At 40.5% G+C, this 18,158-nt stretch overlaps 1 protein-coding gene across 1 annotated transcript; it reads left to right on the plus strand.

The window, feature by feature from the left end:
* Nucleotides 1-4,217: 4,217 nt before the first annotated feature.
* Nucleotides 4,218-17,483, plus strand: LOC141014364 (protein NLRC3-like). The gene is made up of 9 exons (XM_073488103.1): nucleotides 4,218-4,285; nucleotides 4,412-4,531; nucleotides 5,637-5,716; nucleotides 5,829-7,686; nucleotides 9,305-9,478; nucleotides 12,170-12,343; nucleotides 12,835-12,859; nucleotides 16,640-16,755; nucleotides 17,471-17,483. Exons 1-9 carry the CDS (start codon nucleotides 4,218-4,220, stop codon nucleotides 17,481-17,483), a joined length of 2,628 nt encoding a protein of 875 aa, XP_073344204.1.
* The last annotated feature ends 675 nt before the right edge of the window (nucleotides 17,484-18,158 follow it).

Genomic DNA, 18,158 nt, shown 5'->3' on the forward strand with positions numbered 1-18,158 from the left:
ACGTCAGTACTTTCTTTCTGACTGACGTCATTTTACAAACATCTCAAGTGTCATTATAATTTAATTGAAATGATTTTTTAACCGTCTTTTGATACAGATTGTTTTGGTGAGCTCGTGCTGGGTTTTAGTGTTTGTTTGACATCTTTTTATTATATTTTGATGTGTTTTATGTTCACGTCTGTTTGTGTTGAGTGCTTCTTCAGGCTTTTTCCCTTCACAACAACAACAAAGTTAAAGTCCCAGTTGAAATGATCAGTATGGAGCCGTGATCACTACATGCAGTTACATGAGAACTGAGATCAAGTGTAAAGTGTTGCCACTGTTTTTATGAACTATTGAGTCTTTGTTAATGTTATAAAGAGCCAGTTCAGACCTGCTCTGTATGAAAAGAGCCCTGAGATCACTTCTGTTATCATCTGTCTCTATAGAAATAAAAGTGACTGGACTATTCTCTGGGTTTGTTCTGACTTTTAATAAAACTTGAGCAGGCCAAGTGTCACTTTGCTAAATCCACATGAAAGATCAGTTTGTGTCAAATAAAAGCAGCTGGACTGTCATTTTGAGCTCAATCCAACATGAGAGTAAAAGTGTGGAGCAGCAGCTGACACTAAACTGTGTTTAGAGAAAACTAAAGATTTAAAGAAATGTTTCACATCAATCTTGTTCAGACACCAGAACACTCAGCAGGAATTAGTCTGGTGGACATTTGTGGCATCTTAAAATAATATTTCTCTCTCCTGTTTGTTTCTTAAATACAAAACATGTTGATGTTTTCTCTGGTTCCTCAGTCTTCATTCTGTCTCCACAACAATATCCATGTTTGCTCGCTGCCAGTCGTCTTCTTCACTGTGTTTCCTGACACGTGGCTGCATCTGTTGGTGTGTTACCACCAGAAAGTGTCGGTCAGCACACATGTATTTACTTCAAATGACTGATGTGTGTCACCAACACCATGAAGAACATCAAGTGAGACAAAAAACAAAATCGATGTCGTCCTCTTTTATAATTTCTCAGAGAATCTGTCGGTGGGTAAAGAGGCACCGGACCGAAACCAGGGTTCAGAAATGTGGTGGAGGCTTTGTTGGACTTTGCTGGTTCACAGTAACAATCCTTCAAACTGCTGCTTGTTACCACAGTGGCTGCTGCCTTCATCGCCTCAGTTATGAGGCCTTTTAACACATAAATCCTTTCCTCAAACAATCAGCACACACTGAAAATAACACAGACTGTATTATAATAAAATACAAATGATCAAAAGAAATATTGAGTCGACAGAAAGACTGTTTTCATTTTATTTAGTAATACTTCCTGTTCCTGCAGGTGCAGGTGACGCGCATGCGCAGCTCCTCTCCCCTGCTGCCTCTGGACTGACAGAAGAAAAGATGAGAGAAAGTTCAACATTTGAAGCTTCGTGCTGACAGAAAGAAACGAGGCTGCTGTGAGTCCGCTGCTGTTTTATTCTATTAAAGCTGAGCTCAGTGTGACTCGGAGGAAAACTAATTCAGGACTGTATTCGTGACTCGCTCGCTGGCTGGATGAGACGGGACTGAACCGGCGGCTGCGGCCAAGATGGCGGCCGAGCGGCTGAAATAACCGTTGTAGCATTAACCAACAAACTCTGGTCGCTGCGCAGATAAACGTGTGATTTTTGTAAAATATGAGCAGAATTGTAAGACGGCTCAACAAATATAGTCAGACAGCAGCAGCGGAGTGAGCAGCAGCGGCTGTAGCAGCTGTTCTTGGCTTTAGCTCGCTGCCGTTAGCTCATTAGCTCAGCGGGCCGTTACTGCCTGGACCGCGGGGCACGAGGGGAGTCGCTGCGGGCAACGGGGCTCAGTTCAACCGGGCTCAACCACCTCCCAGTGAACACCGGACCGGGACCAGACACAAGCTCTGAGGCCGACAGAGGTCAGTGTGAAGACAGGGGGGACGGTGTGGATCCGATCAGGACTGTGACTCCGGGGACGAGAAGAGACGACAGGCGGGGACAGGAGAGACGTGAAGCGGCAGAGGAGAGAGGACGAGTCGGGCATCAGTGGCGGCGAAACGAAAACGGCGCGGAGCCTGAATATTTCCACATTTTTACTCTGTGAGCTGATGATTGATTTTCACCAAAGCAGACGTGGTTGTGCAAAGACAAAGCGAGACTTGGTGAGTTTGATTTCATGTGTGTCCAGTTTGAATGAAGTGTTTTAACAGAGTTAACAAGGTGATGAAGCTCGTCTCGGTTCTGTCAGAGAGAAACTTGAACCCAGAAGCTGGACGGGTGAATTGTTCTGTTTAGTCCAGAAAATAACTCTGAGTTTATTTAGTTTAGTTATCTGAGTGAAACGTGAAGAGATGTCCTGAAACGTAGCTTCCATCTTCCACATGAGTTTGTGATGATGTGTGTTTTTATGGAAAGAGTCGATCAGGAAAGTGACAAAGTTGTTCTGGTGTCACAAAGACGACTGCAGCAGCAACATGTCTGTGAAGAAGCTGCTCCAGGACAAAGCTCACGTTGAAGAGCTGAACGGTACCAAACACTTATTCAGCTGATCCACAACCACAAACATTGTTCAAGGGAGGTGAACTCAGCTGACCAGGGGAAGTTTGTCTGACACTGATCTGAACTCAGTTTGCTGTGTTTGGTTTATGTATCTTACTTATGAGGGAGACAGTCACGGAGAAACTTTGATTAAAGTTCACATGTGATCTCCAGTAAATGACAAGAGGAGGAGCAACACTGACCAGGTGGTTCAGGTTCAGTATGTGAAAACAGGACAGGGACAATAAAACAATAAAAGTGAATGTGTTCAGTCAGTCAGACTTCATTTTGAGTCGACGGAGCAGCAGCAGCAGGAAAAGAAGTCAGAGACAGGGTGAGTTTTATTTCTACATAAATATTGTTCTGTGGTCAAAGTCTCTGATCTGGATCAGTACTTTTGACTGTATGTGGTGTATATGTGATACTTTCCTCTCCTCAGTCTTGGTTGAGACTCTTGAACAGACTCGTTTGATTCTCATGTTGTGAGCTCACTGTCAGTGTTACTGGTCACCTCTCAGACTGACTGAAGTCCAGAAGACGACAGTGGTTTTGTTTTACTGGATTGAATTTTATATTCAATATTTTGTCCACCACTTCAGGTACAGCTGACAAAATGATTTAATAGTTACACGGTGAATCATTATCAGCAGGTTCAGCCTTTAATAAACATCTAACGGTCAAAGGTCTGTTTTTATAGACTTGGATCAAACTGCACACGCATTCAAGATATTGTGTTGTATCAGTGTAGATAAAATGAATTCGTCAAATGGATCAGGGTTGCTGTTAAATATTAATATAATGTGTTAATATTTAACACTAAGGACTATGAGCCTCTATTGTTTGAGGTTGAAACCATATTGCAAAGCTTTTTTTTGTTAGTTTTGCTAATTTCAAGCAAAAGATTTCAAAATAATCAATCATTGTATTTGATAAACACCAATTTAAATGAGGTATCACAAAACATGTATGTATTTTAGAAGCTTATGAAAACATGTCATCTATTGCAGGACTATTCAGTGAAGTTACATTTTATTGAGCAAAGAATAACAGAGAAGCTCATAAGTTGATCTCAGCACAAACCTGAGCAGGTGATCCAGGTACATGAAAAATGGAGGAAGCAACCAACAACTGACAGAGAAAGTGTGCAGGCAGTTAGTTGAGTCTCTGCTTTGAGTGGACAGAGCAGGACATCATACTGAGGGACGTCCCTTTAATTAGACAGAGACAAGGCCGATCTTTGTAAATGTCACTTTTGTTTAGCATCACATTGGGTGATGAGTCTGCAGGCTTCACCATCTCCATTTTACAGCCTCCTCCTCTGCATCTTGTTTCACCTGTTTGTCCTCCTTGTCTTCATGTTGTTCTCCTTCCATGTGCTACATATTTACCTCAGTGCTTTCTGAAGTGCAGAAGATGAGTGATTGTGTGGAGGAAGAGGAGGACGGAGCAGAGGCTCCAGTCTCCAGCTGTCTGTCTATGAAGAGTGACCGGTCCAAAGAACCATCTCTGAACTTCAGTAATGAACCTGGACCCTCAGACACACAGTAAGAAGACTGCCATGTTTTTAATCACCAAACTGTCAGTAACAGCAATTTGTGTATTGACATGAAATAAATACAAACATGTTGGTGTTTCCAGAAGTCAGTACCACAGACGGAGAGAAGAGTCTCCAGTCTCCAGCTGTCTGTCTATGAAGAGTGACTGGTCCAGAAGTTTACCTCCAGACTTCAGTAATGAACCTGGACCCTCAGACACACAGTAAGAAGACTGCCAGTTACTTTTTAACCACCAAACTTTCAGTATCACCAGTTTGTGTATTTAGATGTGTATTGATAATTAACAGTGATTCACATGAAATAAATACAAACATGTTGGTGTTTCCAGAAGTCAGTACCACAGACGGAGAGAAGAGTCTTCAGTCTCCAGCTGTCTGTCTATGAAGAGTGACTGGTCGAGAAGTTTACCTCCAGACTTCAGTAATGAACCTGGACCCTCAGACACACAGTAAGAGATGTGTATAAATATATATATTATATAGTTTTATCATTACCATTAAATGGTTGTAGTGAATAATTTGTTTTACTGGACATTACATTAGAAAAAGTGGTTTGTGTTTTATACTTTATACAATTACATATCAGCAGCATCAGATTGTTCTTGAATGAACTGGTGTGACAGTGGCTCCTACAGAGTGTTGCATTATGGGTTGTCTGTAGTGTTAACGTTGGATAGTGAGTTGCTCAAGTCCATTCATAGTGTTTGTTAGTCAGTCAGTCCTGAAAGTTGATGATGACTCTCACAGTGTGTTTTTTTGCGATGGAAGAAATAAATTCCTGAGTTTGACAACGAGCCAGAAAGTATCCCAAGTATCCCAACATCTTTACTGTCAAAGGATCAAATGATCTGTTGAAAAGCCGAGAATCACCACTGGAACGTCCGGATGAGGACAAGCACAAAGATAAAGTCTGAAAAATGATGTCAGGCTGCCAGAGGAAATGTATTTGTTTGCTTCTGCAAGTCTGACAAGAGTAGGATACTGTTCACATCTGAACCGATACCAGTACCCAACGGTACCTTTTGATACTAAGATAAGTAATTAATATAATTATCCATTATGTCTTAGCATCGAGCTAACAAGCAAAGCACTTGTTATACAAAATAAATTTGGGAATCAAAGAATGCATGCTTTAATATTTCCTCAGACAGTATGAAGTTCACGTGTTACTGGTTTTCTACAAAGGTTTGAGACATCCTAAAAATCACTGCCCACTATGTCAGTGAACTAAACAGCAGGGTGGTCAGGAAATATCAGACGCAGCCAAAGTCAGTCACCCTGCTGTTTACAAAACCCAAAGCCATCCTACAGAAAACAGGTTTCAGCTTCTGTCATCCTCAACATAGATCTGTTGTGACTAATGAGGTTAAACATCTTTATCAATAAAAGCATTTACAGTTTGAAACATCAGTCACTGCGTTGTGAGGCTCGACCTGCTGTGACTGAGATTGTTGTCTTATCAAGAGGAGAGTATCTCCTAGTTTGATTTAGTCAAAGCTAAACATAAATAAAACTATGGTTTCTAATCAGGTTGATTTTCCTTTATCTCTTCAGAAAGACAGAGGGAAGTGTTTCTGTGGAGGAGCAGCTGTCCTGCTGTCCAGTGTTAGTCAGTCAGACCAACACTGTACAAAGTAAGACTGTACATCTGTCTGCTGATGTCTTCATGTCTGAAAACAGGAACCTTTTGATTTAATCAAGATTCTTGCTCTCAATTTAATCCCAGAATATTTTCTTCTCTTTCAGCAGATAGTGTTCTGCAGGAGGCTTTAGATGAACATAAGATCAGTCTGAGGAGGAGATGTGAACGTGTGACTGAAGGAAGTGATGAAACAGGAAGTGATGAAACAGGAAGTAGAACCCTCCTCAACAGGATCTACACTGAGCTCTACATCACAGAGGGACAGAGTGAAGAGGTTAATACCCAACATGAGGTGAGACAGCTAGAGACAGCTTCCAAGATGGAGACCCTCCATGACACTCCAATCAGGTGCAGCGACATCTTTAAAGCCTCAACTGACCAACAGAGACGCATCAGAGTGGTTCTGACCAACGGCGTCGCTGGAGTTGGAAAAACCTTCTCAGTGCAGAAGTTCACTCTGGACTGGGCAGAGGGCTCCGAAAACCAAGATGTCAGTCTGCTGGTTCTGCTGTCGTTCAGGGAGCTGAACCTGATCAGAGATGAGCAGTACAGTCTTCTCAGGCTGCTCCATGTTTTCCATCCAACATTACAGAAGGTGACAGCAGAGAAGCTCGCTGTCTGTAAACTTCTGTTCATCTTTGACGGCCTGGATGAAAGCAGACTTTCACTGGATTTCAAGAACCATGAGGTCGTGTCTGATGTCACACAGGAGTCATCAGTCAGCGCGCTGCTGACAAACCTCATCGAGGGGAAGCTGCTTCCCTCGGCTCTCGTCTGGATAACTTCCCGACCTGCAGCAGCCAATTGGATCCCTCCTTCATGTGTCGACAGGGTAACAGAAGTACGAGGCTTCACTGACGCCCAGAAGGAGGAGTACTTCAGGAGGAGGTTCAGTGATGAAGATCTGTCCAGCAGAGTCATCTCACACATCAAGACCTCCAGGAGCCTCCACATCATGTGTCTGATCCCAGTCTTCTGCTGGATCACTGCTACAGTTCTGGACCACATGTTGACTACAGACCAGAGAGGAGAGCTGCCCAAGACCCTGACTGACATGTTCTCACACTTCCTGCTGGTTCAGACAAAGAGGAAGAAGCAGAAGTACGATGAGGGATGTGAGACGAGTCCACAGGAGCTGACGGAGGCTGACAGGGAAGTTCTTCTGAAGCTGGGGAGGCTGGCGTTTGAACATCTGGAGACAGGAAACATCATGTTCTACCAAGAAGACCTGGAGCGGTGTGGTCTTAATGTCACAGAGGCCTCGGTGTACTCAGGAGTTTGTACAGAGATCTTCAGAAGAGAGAGTGTGATCTTCCAGAAAACAGTCTACTGCTTTGTTCATCTGAGCGTTCAGGAGTTTCTGGCTGCAGTCTACATGTTCCACTGTTACACCAACAGGAACACAGAGGTCCTGGAGGCTTTTCTAAAAGATTTAAAGCCAAAGTCTGTTTTTGAGAAGATTTCTAAGTTTTTTTCGGGCCATGAAGCCCGTTACCCGTCCCTGGATGACTTCCTGAGGAGAGTCATGAAGAAATCCCTTGAAAGTAAAAATGGCCACCTGGACCTGTTTGTCCGCTTCCTTCATGGCCTCTCTCTGAAGTCCAACCAGAGACTCTTAGGAGGTCTGCTGGGTCAGACAGACAACAGTCCAGAAATCATCCAGAGAGCCATCAACAACCTGAAGGAGATGAACAGAGATGATGTCTCTCCTGACAGAAGCATCAACATCTTCCACTGTCTGATGGAGATGAACGACCACTCAGTTCATCAGGAGATCCAAGAGTTCCTGAAGTCAAAGAACAGATCAGAGAAGGAACTCTCTGTGATCCACTGCTCAGCTCTGGCCTACATGCTGCAGATGTCAGAGGAGGTTCTGGATGAGTTGGACCTGCAGAAGTACAACACATCAAAGGAGGGACGACTGAGACTGATTCCAGCTGTGAGGAACTGCAGGAAGGCTGTGTGAGTCCAGATGTGATTATCAACATTATAAATCAGTGTAGATTATCAGTTTAATTCTTCAGATATACAAACTATAACATAATTTATTTTGAAATAGCGCTTACATTTTTAAATACAATTGTGATTATTTTTAAAAAGTGTTTCACTTACCATGAGTGCAACAATGTAGATGTTTCAGTTGGATGTGTTTATAACCGTCAGGTTGTTGAACTCAGTTATTCCATTTATTTCTAATTAAATGTGACAGTTTTTCTTCTATGAATCTTTCTTTGGCTGATAGAAGAAACCCTGGTGAAACTAATGAAAGAGGTTTTTTAACCACTATACTGAAGAGTTTAAAATAAGATCTGTATCATTTTTCATGTGATGTTTCTAAAGTCCTTGAGAATTTCTTTCATGCAGTTATTGTTCTCATTATGTCGGTTTAGAGACATTTCACAGTGAGCAAATGGACCAAAAAGTTCCAGCTCAAATTAAAGCTTCTACTTTACCTTTTATACATGACATGAGATTTTTTTCTGAATTGACTCTTATTTAGTTTTAATCTTTATGTATTTTTGTTCTGTAGAATCAGAATTTGGCCAAATATGTGTTGACATACAAGGAATCTGACTCCAGTTTATCATTGCTCTCAGTGTAGTTACACAGAAGAGACATACAGCTGGAAAGGAAAACACCAAAACTGAACCAACAGCTAGATTAAAGAATTGTGAATGGTCAGGACTGCAATGTACAATAGCATCTGAAAAGACAGTAGGTGTATAAATCAAAATCACCAATGGCAACACCATAAAAGTGTAAATCATACAAGTCTTTATAGAAGTCAACTGTTCTGAATCACATCTGTATTAGCCGGCAAAAAATAATCATGTAAATGTAGATTTCTAAGATGGTTTAATAATTTGACGTGGACTTGGACCTTTTTTACTGGACTTAACAAAGAATGGAGTTTAATCAGACTGACTGACCACTTAAGGCCCGAAAGAAGAAAATGAACTTTAATCATACACTAATTTAGAGTGTAATTTACTTTTGGATGTTTTGGAATGTCTCCTATATTTATTAATTAATTAATTATTAAATTATTAATTATACTTTCATAATAATTAGGGGCCGGAATGTAGGAGCCATGTATTTGTGTGAGATTAGTTTTTTGTTTATTTTGACCTATTTTGGTGACTTAATTAACCTATATAATTTCACCTGTCACCTGGATGTCGGTGTTGACCTGGGAGCGTAAATTATTGTATTATAATAAACTAAAGTCATCTTGTCTGTTTACTGTCCTGTCCTGTACTTTTTTGGCAAAAGACACAGGATCAGATCACACTGACAGACTGTGGACATTATGGAAACCCAAATGTAACTACATTTTCTCTTCCTTCATCTGCAAGATTAAAATAAAACAAAGATTTAAAGTCTGCAGGTTTTAGAGAGTGATGAGAATAACTGTTTCATGTCAAACACCGATAAGATGAAGGTTTGCTGAACCACTGATGTAAATAGCAAATGTCAATCAGAACTGAATGTTTCAATCTGTTTTGACATCAAATGCATGAAGTAAATATAAAGTGTCCTCTTTCATAATAACATTTTTGTAATATCTGTGTCATGACAGATTTTCTGACTGTGGACTCTCAGAGACTCACTGTGAAGTTGTGGCCTCAGCTCTGAAGTCCAACCCCTCCCATCTGAGACAGCTGAACCTGAGTTTAAACAGCCTGAAGGATTCAGGAGTGAAGCTCCTGTCTGTTGGACTGGAGAGTCAAAACTGTGCTCTAGAGAGTCTGAGGTCGGTTCATTGTCTTGTTTTTCCGTATATTCAATTCAAGCCCTTCACTGAGACTTAAAGGGGAACTACCGTTTTTTACAACCTGGACCTTATTTCTAGCAAAAATACGATCATTTACTCACCCAGATAACTTTGGTGTCATTTGGAGTCGTTCAGACGAAATTAGATCCAGTGGAGCGCCGCGTATTCATATATTATGAATAATAATAATGCGAGTGATTGGGGCACCGAAGCGCAGCCTCTATATAATGCATTATCTGCCATGAAACTAGTTCATTTCACCAATATTTTGTTATGATACGCTAGTGCTATTCCCCTCTGAGTTGCCTGTTATCAACATCCGGGGTCTGTAGGCTGACCTAGCCGTTTAGCCTAGCCGCAGCCGTTTGTTGTTCTTCTGCCAGCTGTTCCTCTCTCTGCCTCCGCATCCTCCTTTCAACGAGCTCCTCATCCGTGTACTCTGGCTCAAAACGGTAAGGACGTCCATCATAAACAAAGTCATCGTCCACCACCTCAGAATCAGAAAAATATTCAGCCATGTTGCAAAAAACTAGCAGCAGCAAACTACAGGCAAACAAGCCGGCTGTCACGGGTGCGCGCGGTGCTCAGAGATGACATCATCCAGGTCAGAGGTTAGTAGGTCAACCTACAGATCCCGGATGTTGATAACAGGTGACCCCGGACTCAGAGGGGAATAGCCCTAGCGTATCATAACAAAATATTGGTGAAATGAACTAGTTTCATGGCAGATAATGCGTTATATAGAGGCTGCGCTTCGGTGCCCCAATCACTCGCATTATATGGATATATGCGGCGCTCCACTGGATCTAATTTCGTCCGAACGACTCCAAATGACACCAAAGTTATCTGGGTGAGTAAATGATTGTATTTCATGCTAGAAATAAGGTCCAGGTTGTAAAAAACGGTAGTTCCCCTTTAAACAGTTTAGTTAATTAGCTCTGAAGATTAGCAGCAGCATAAATCTGAAGAAATGTCAGTTCTTTGAGACATTTTCTGTGTATCCAAGTGGCTCCATCCTGTGGTGTTCAGAGGAGGCTGCACTGAAGGACTCTATTCAGTGTTTTTATTTATTTATTTTTTTCATTCAGTTTATTTCTAACTTGTAAGTGTTAGCATCCAGCTGATGCCAGTCCCACTCATTTTAGAAACAGGATCATTAATTTAGAACGGACAGTTTCACTTACTAACTACTCGAGTACTTCCAGAGGTGTTGGTATATCAAAAGTTTATGGACAGCCTGCAGCCAATCAGGATCCAGTTTTCACCCAGACCATGGTATAAAATATATGTTTTCCTCTTACCTGTGGTGGTATTTATCCATCTACTGTAGATCAGCTGGACCACTGATTGGACACATAACTTTGTGTGAAACTTTCCCCTTTATTGATAATTGTCTCCTCTGTCACTTGTATGGGACACACAGGAGGCTGACGTGCTGCCAAGTGCTACCTGCTTGTTTTAGGTGTCCAACTGGGCTGTCCAGACAGAGCGCCCTGTGCTGTGGTCCTCCATGGCCAGCTTATGATTTCTACTGATCCTTTCATGGAGCCAGATGAAAAAATAACACCTCAAATATGAAATGATAGAAGTGAAAATTGAAAATAAATAATTTCGTAAAAAGAATATCAGAATTAAATCCAAATCATATTTAAATTGAAATGAACCTTTTTCCTTCACTTATTTTTATTTTGAAAATGTTTTTGATTTTTTTTATGATTCAAGATCAAAACTTGAACTTTCAAGTTCAAATGTTATTTTTTCAACACATAATTTTTTCCAAATGAACAAACCTTTTGGCCTTGATCTGGCTCCATATCCTTTCACCATCTGTCCTATTTTGGCAGGATTCTGTGAGTGAATCTGACAAAACACTGGTAATTTACTAGAAATAGTGTCATTGCTGTTTGTGATTGTGTGTTTCTGTATTTGTTCCTCAGAGATGTGCAGCAAACACACACAGGCACAGACCACAGGCTTAAGAAAACCCCTCCCCACATATAATCACACAAGTCTATGGTCCTTTTAACTTCATTGTTACAGAAGAAGCAGCGTCCTGTTTATCACATAAAAGGCCTCATGTTATCAATTCATGATCTTTATTATAAAGATGCTCTACGTGTACGTCTAATTAGAAAAGAGCCGAGGAGCAGAATTTAAGTGAAAGACATTTTATGTGCTTGAAATGTTACATGTTGACTTTTGATCACTTTTGTGGACTTAGTTTGACTTTTTTGACTTGAAGACTTACATGAAGTCTTTTTACTCACTCTGACGTGTCAGGATATAACCTTTTTGATTAAAACTGCATTAAAATATCATGTGATCTGCTACTTCAGTGCACGCTAACAACAAATATTACTGGGATCATAATAACAATTTGCACACCAGCTTTTTTAATATCCAAGAATTCAAATCATAAACTCTACCACTGACTTCCTCAGTAATGAACTGGACACATTTAGGCACCTTGAGTAACCATATACTTGTTTTGTCACTTTGTGTATTTGACAGTATTGAACCTGCATCCTGTTGGGTTCAGGTGTTTGGAGTTTCCATTTTCTAAACTTCTGCATTCTGAACCTTCTTCAGCTCTGAACAGATTATTAAACACTGAATTATTTCAAGCAGGAACATTGTCTTCTAAACTTACATCATTTATTCTTTATTCAGATTGATGGACTGCAGTTTGTCAGAGATCAGCTGTGCTTCTCTGGCCTCAGCTCTGAAGTCCAACCCCTCCCATCTGAGAGAGCTGAACCTGAGTTACAACAAGCTGCAGGATTCAGGAGTGAAGCTGCTGTGTGATTTTCTACAGAGTCCAAACTGGAGACTGGAGACTCTGAGGTCAGTTCACTGACTCTGTTACTGCTAACTAATATTTGAGTTTACATTCATACATAACTTACATTGATAAAGTTATAGATTTCCTTCGGTTGCATATTTTCAATTTTCTTGAACTAAATTTCTTCTTCAGTCACAAAAGACTTCTGTTTCTTCAAGAAACTGTAGAAAATGTTCAGTTAGTTGTTAAAGTTAATTAATGTTTATAATTTAATCTGTTAACAGAAGAACTGAACTAACATTTGATTTAAATTGGTAAAGTTGAGAAGCTGAAGTAGAAATATTTTGATTTCTGTTGATGTCAATGTGTTTTCACAAATAATGTCTGATCATTGATATTGATTCTACAGAATACATGCACTAACATGCACACAGCTCAGATCACAACACACACACTGAGAGTGTGACGTCATTCTGTGTTCAGGACACCATGACTCCACTATATCTTTACATAACTAATAGTTGTATTTTAACTTCCATCTTGTTGTATTCAGGTGTCTACGTCCTGTCTACCAGGAAGTGAGACAGGAGTCTTTCCCTATTTTTAAGCCTTTCACCTGCTGTGCTCCCGTTTGGTAATTTCTCCTGTTAATATCTTGGGGTGTGACGAGATCTTGTGGCACGAGATCTCATGTTATTAAAACGTGTCTGACGTCGAACTTGAAATTAACATAGAAGATGCCCCCGCCACTTTTAAATCGTTTGTGTGGCAGCATTTTGGTACCTGATGGAAACAATAAACGGCGACAGACTGACAGACAAGACAAGAACAATATGTAAGAACTGTAAGAAAATAGTGCCGTACACCGCGGCTAACACGAGCACTATGCAAAGACACCTACAGAACCACCACAGCTCTCTACTGAAATCAACCGTGCCTGTGAAGAAAACACTGAAAGGCCGGACAACACTGACAAATGCTTTTACATCTCAACTTCCACAGTCAAGTGCTCGAGCCACAGCAATAACGAAAGACATCAGTGTTTTCATTGCAGCTGACATGAGGCCATTTCCCATGGTGGAAAACTGGCGACTCCTCCACACATTGGAGTCAAAGTACACCATTCCAGTGGTCCTGAACCTCTACACAGATAGCATACCTTTCCATCCCTGCTACCTCCGCTCCAAGTGAGCGTGTCTTTTCAACTGCAGGAGACATAGTTAGTGTCCAAAGGTCTCAACTGCTGCCAGAAAACGTAGACATGCTCATATTCTTGAACAAGAACGTGACCATATCTTAGGCTGGGCAGTGTAGTTGTAGCCAGCTCTCAGCTCTGTATCATGCTTGGAGGGAAATCATGTCAGTCTCTGTTTGCACTTTAAGTATTGAGAGAGAACTACTTTGATTATTGTTTGCACTCAAAACAAGAAGACTAAGAAAAACTTAGTGTTATTCATTATTGTTATTTATACTGTTTTTATTTTTTACTTTCAATTTGTGGAGAGGAGTTCAGTTAGAAGGTCACACAGCTTCAATTAGAAGTTAGAAGCTCACACATAGTTCATGCACAGTTATAAGGTCTGAAGAGACTCATGAGAAATCATACAGGAGAGAAGCCAGTCAGTTGAGTTTGTGGTGAAACCTTTTACAGTTCTTACATATTGTTTGTGTCTTTTACTGCATATGATAATTCATACTCAGTCACAAAGTAGAGCTGAAGTCACATTCATTACAAGATGATTACTAGTTAAAACATTTCAAAATGGACCTGCATTGTTTTCCTTTTTGTAACTTTTGATCAAAAAATGTTTTTAAGAAGTTTTTTTAAAAATGGTGTTAAAATCTCGTCTCGATCTCATGAACCCAATATCGTGTATCGTCTCATCCTCGTGAGCTGAGTGTATCGTCACATCTCTATTAATCTCCCATTTTCATAGTGATACAGATCAAAAAGGTCTTCTCAGGTCCTCTGTGGGGGTATGTGTTGTGGTACCTGGCAACCCAACTCAGAGGGAGAGTTGAGCATGTGCAAACAACCCTGCCTGACGTTTGCCACTCGTCCCTGTGTCACTAATGCTCTGCTCCACTCACTTTGCCCCTGAAAATGGGTGAAACAGCTGCCAAAAGAAAACATTGCTTCCAAAATTCACATAACTTTGTGTGAAACTTTCCCCTTTATTGATAATTGTCTCCTCTCTCACTTGTGTGGGACACGCAGGAGGCTGACGTGCTGCCAAGTGCTACCTGCTTGTTTTAGGTGTCCAACTGGGCTGTCCAGACAGAGTGCCCCGTGCTGTGGTCCTCCATGGCCAGCTTATGATTTCTACTGATCCTTTTATGGAGCCAGATGAAAAAATAACACCTCAAATATGAAATGATATAAGTGAAAATAGAAAATAAATAATTTATTCAAAAGAATATCAGAATTAAATCCAAATCATTTAGATTGAAATGAACCTTTTCCTTCACTTATTTTTATTTTGAAAATGTTTTTGATTTTTTTATGATTCAAGATCAAAACTTAAACTTTCAAGTTCAAATTTTATTATTTTTCTCCAAATGAACAAACCTTTTGGCCTTGAACTGGCTCCATATCCTTTCACCATCTGTCCTATTTTGGCAGGATTCTGTGAGTGAATCTGACAAAACACTGGTAATTTACTAGAAATAGTGTCGCTGCTGTTTGTGATTGTGTTTTTCTGTATTTGTTCCTCAGAGATGTGCAGCAAACACACACAGGCACAGACCACAGGCTTAAGAAAACCCCTCCCCACATATAATCACACAAGTCTATGGTCCTTTTAACTTCACTGTTACAGAAGAAGCAGCGTCCTGCTTATCACATAAAAGGCTTCATGTTATCAATTCATGATCTTTATTATAAAGATGCTCTACGTGTACGTCTAATTAGAAAAGAGCCGAGGAGCAGAATTTAAGTGAAAGACATTTTATGTGCTTGAAATGTAACATGTTGACTTTTGATCACTTTTGTGGACTTAGTTTGACTTTTTTGACTTGAAGACTTACATGAAGTCTTTTTACTCACTCTGACGTGTCAGGATTTAACCTTTCTGATTAAAACTGCATTAAAATATCATGTGATCTGCTACTTCAGTGCACGCTAACAACAAATATTACTGGGACCATAATAAAAATTTGCACACCAGCTTTTTTAATATCCAAGAATTCAAATCATAAACTCTACCACTGACTTCCTCAGTAATGAACTGGACACATTTAGGCACCTTGAGTAACCATTTACTTGTTTTGTCACTTTGTGTATTTGACAGTATTGAACCTGCATCCTGTTGGGTTCAGGTGTTTGGAGTTTCCATTTTCTAAACTTCCACATTCTGAACCTTCTTCAGCTCTGAACAGATTATTAAACACTGAATGATTTCAAGCAGGAACATTGTCTTCTAAACTTACATCATTTATTCTTTATTCAGATTGAGTGGCTGCAGTTTGTCAGAGATCAGCTGTGCTTCTCTGGCCTCAGCTCTGAAGTCCAACTCCTCCCATCTGAGACATCTGAACCTGAATAACAACAAGCTGCAGGATTCAGGAGTGAAGCTGCTGTGTGATTTTCTACAGAGTCCAAACTGTAGACTGGAGAGTCTGAGGTCAGTTCACTGACTCTGTTACTGCTAACTAATATTTGAGTTTACAATCATACATAACTTACATTGATAAAGTTATAGATTTCCTTTGGTTCATATTTTCAATTTTCTTAAATAAATTTCTTCTTCAGTCACAAAAGACTTCTGTTTCTTCAAGAAACTGTAGAAAATGTTCAGTTAGTTGTTAAAGTTAATTAATGTTTATAATTTAATCTGTTAACAGAAGAACTGAACTAACATTTGATTTAAATTGATAAAGTTGAGAAGCTGAAGTAGAAATATTTAGATTTCTGTTGATGTCAATGTGTTTTCACAAATAATGTCTGATCATTGATATTGATCCTACAGAACACACACAGATCAAAGCATATTTTCAAAAGAAGATGTTTAAAAGAGAATTCAGTTTTTTCTCCTCTAATAACAGACCTGACTGAGATCAGCAGCATGTTATTAATCTGTGTTGACATGAACAGCTGTATGAATGTTGTGCTGACATGTGGATGATGTCTGTAGAAGGCTGATGATGATCCACAATAACACAATGACAAAGTCACTCCGCTCATTTTAGAGAAAAGCTCATTGATGAGGACACAGTAATGTTGAGCTACACATTTAAAACCTGAACAAATCTGATTGGATTATAAATGGATTTTTATCTCCGTCATTTATTCTTTATACAGTTTGTGGAGATGCAGTTTGTCAGAGATCAGCTGTGCTTCTCTGGCCTCAGCTCTGAAGTCCAACCCCTCCCATCTGAGAGTGCTGGAGCTGAGGAACAACAACCTGAAGGATTCAGACATGAAGCTGCTGTGTGATCTGAAGGAGAGTCCAGACTGTAGACTGAAGACTCTGAGGTCAGTAGAGGGTTGGAGTCAGTTCATGCTGGTTTCAGCAGTATTGTACTAAACACAGTATCAAAGTAAAGATCCAGTATTTCCTGCTTTCCTCAGTGAAGCTGTGAGAGGAGAACGGTGACAGGCTTCATGATTGGACAGAAAGACAGAGAGAGAGCCGTCAGCCTCTCTCATTTCAACACTGAACAACTGATCAGTTCATCTTTGTCACAGCTCTCAGATCAGTCTGACTGAAGCCTGCAAATCACTGGCTCTTATTTCAGAGAACCATCATTACATTTAGTAACCATGTGGTCTGTATACGGACCAGAACCTCTGCTGAAGTCCACAAACCACAGCTGATGTTTGACTGTTCAGTGTAGGACATTTAACGTTATATTTATATCTGCCCATGTGTCATTTGATTTGTCCAAATATTTTTATAACAGACTCCATATTTACATATTTGTCATGTGATGTTTCCAAAGTAGATGAAATATTTAAATGTGAGTGAGACTCTGGTTTTTAACAGCAGTAAATCACCATTAAAGTGAGCTGTGAGAATCTGTCTGTTCCTGCAGTAATGATGCGTTCAGGGACTGTCAGCAGTTTATTTCCACTGTGTCCTTCAGTGAAACCTGCAGAGTAAACAGACTTGATGTCCAAAGTGTCTGCAGGAGGGAGTCTCTGTCAACACTCATTTATCACTTTACTGTCTCTCTGCTTCTCTCATCAGCTGGAGGCCGTGATCTCAGTCAGAGTGATGAGGAAGGTGGAGGTGTTGAGAGGATCAGCTGTGTCCTGATGATCCAGAGAGGTTGAAGCAGCACCATCAGCTGGTGGGTGGAGAGGCTCTGACTGGGCCGTGTTACTGGGAGGTGGAGTGGAGAGGAGAGCTTCATCCAGCAGTGACTGACGGACCAATCACAACAAGTGGAGATGACTGTCAGTGCTGCAGTGTGAACTGCTCTGAGATCAGCTCCACTGTCACACACAATGTCCAGTCCAGCATCGTCCCTGTGTTCCTCTGGATGTGACAGAGTATCATCAGTGTATCTGGACTGCTCTGCTGCTGCTCTGTCCTTCTACACAGTCTCTGCAGACACACTGACGCTCCTCCACTCCTTCTGCTCCACACTCAGACACCTCCTCCACCTGGAACCTGGATCTTTATTCTTTTATTCACTCACATCTTCTCAACACAAAGAGCCTCAACAGATTAATCTATCGAGGCGTGTTTATCACCACATAATCGTACATTGACACTTTTAATTGGATATTTCCTTGGTGCAGTTCATCTCCACATATTCCTGAGTAACAGTGGAGATTAATGCAGTACTCTGTGTGTACTGCCACTGAATAAGACATCAGAGATGTTGTAGATGTTAACTGACATTCATTTTAATGTAAAATCAACATTTAAC

This window comes from Pagrus major, chromosome 19 (genome assembly GCF_040436345.1).
Source record: "Pagrus major chromosome 19, Pma_NU_1.0".
In the NCBI taxonomy this organism is placed as follows: Eukaryota; Metazoa; Chordata; class Actinopteri; order Spariformes; family Sparidae; genus Pagrus; species Pagrus major.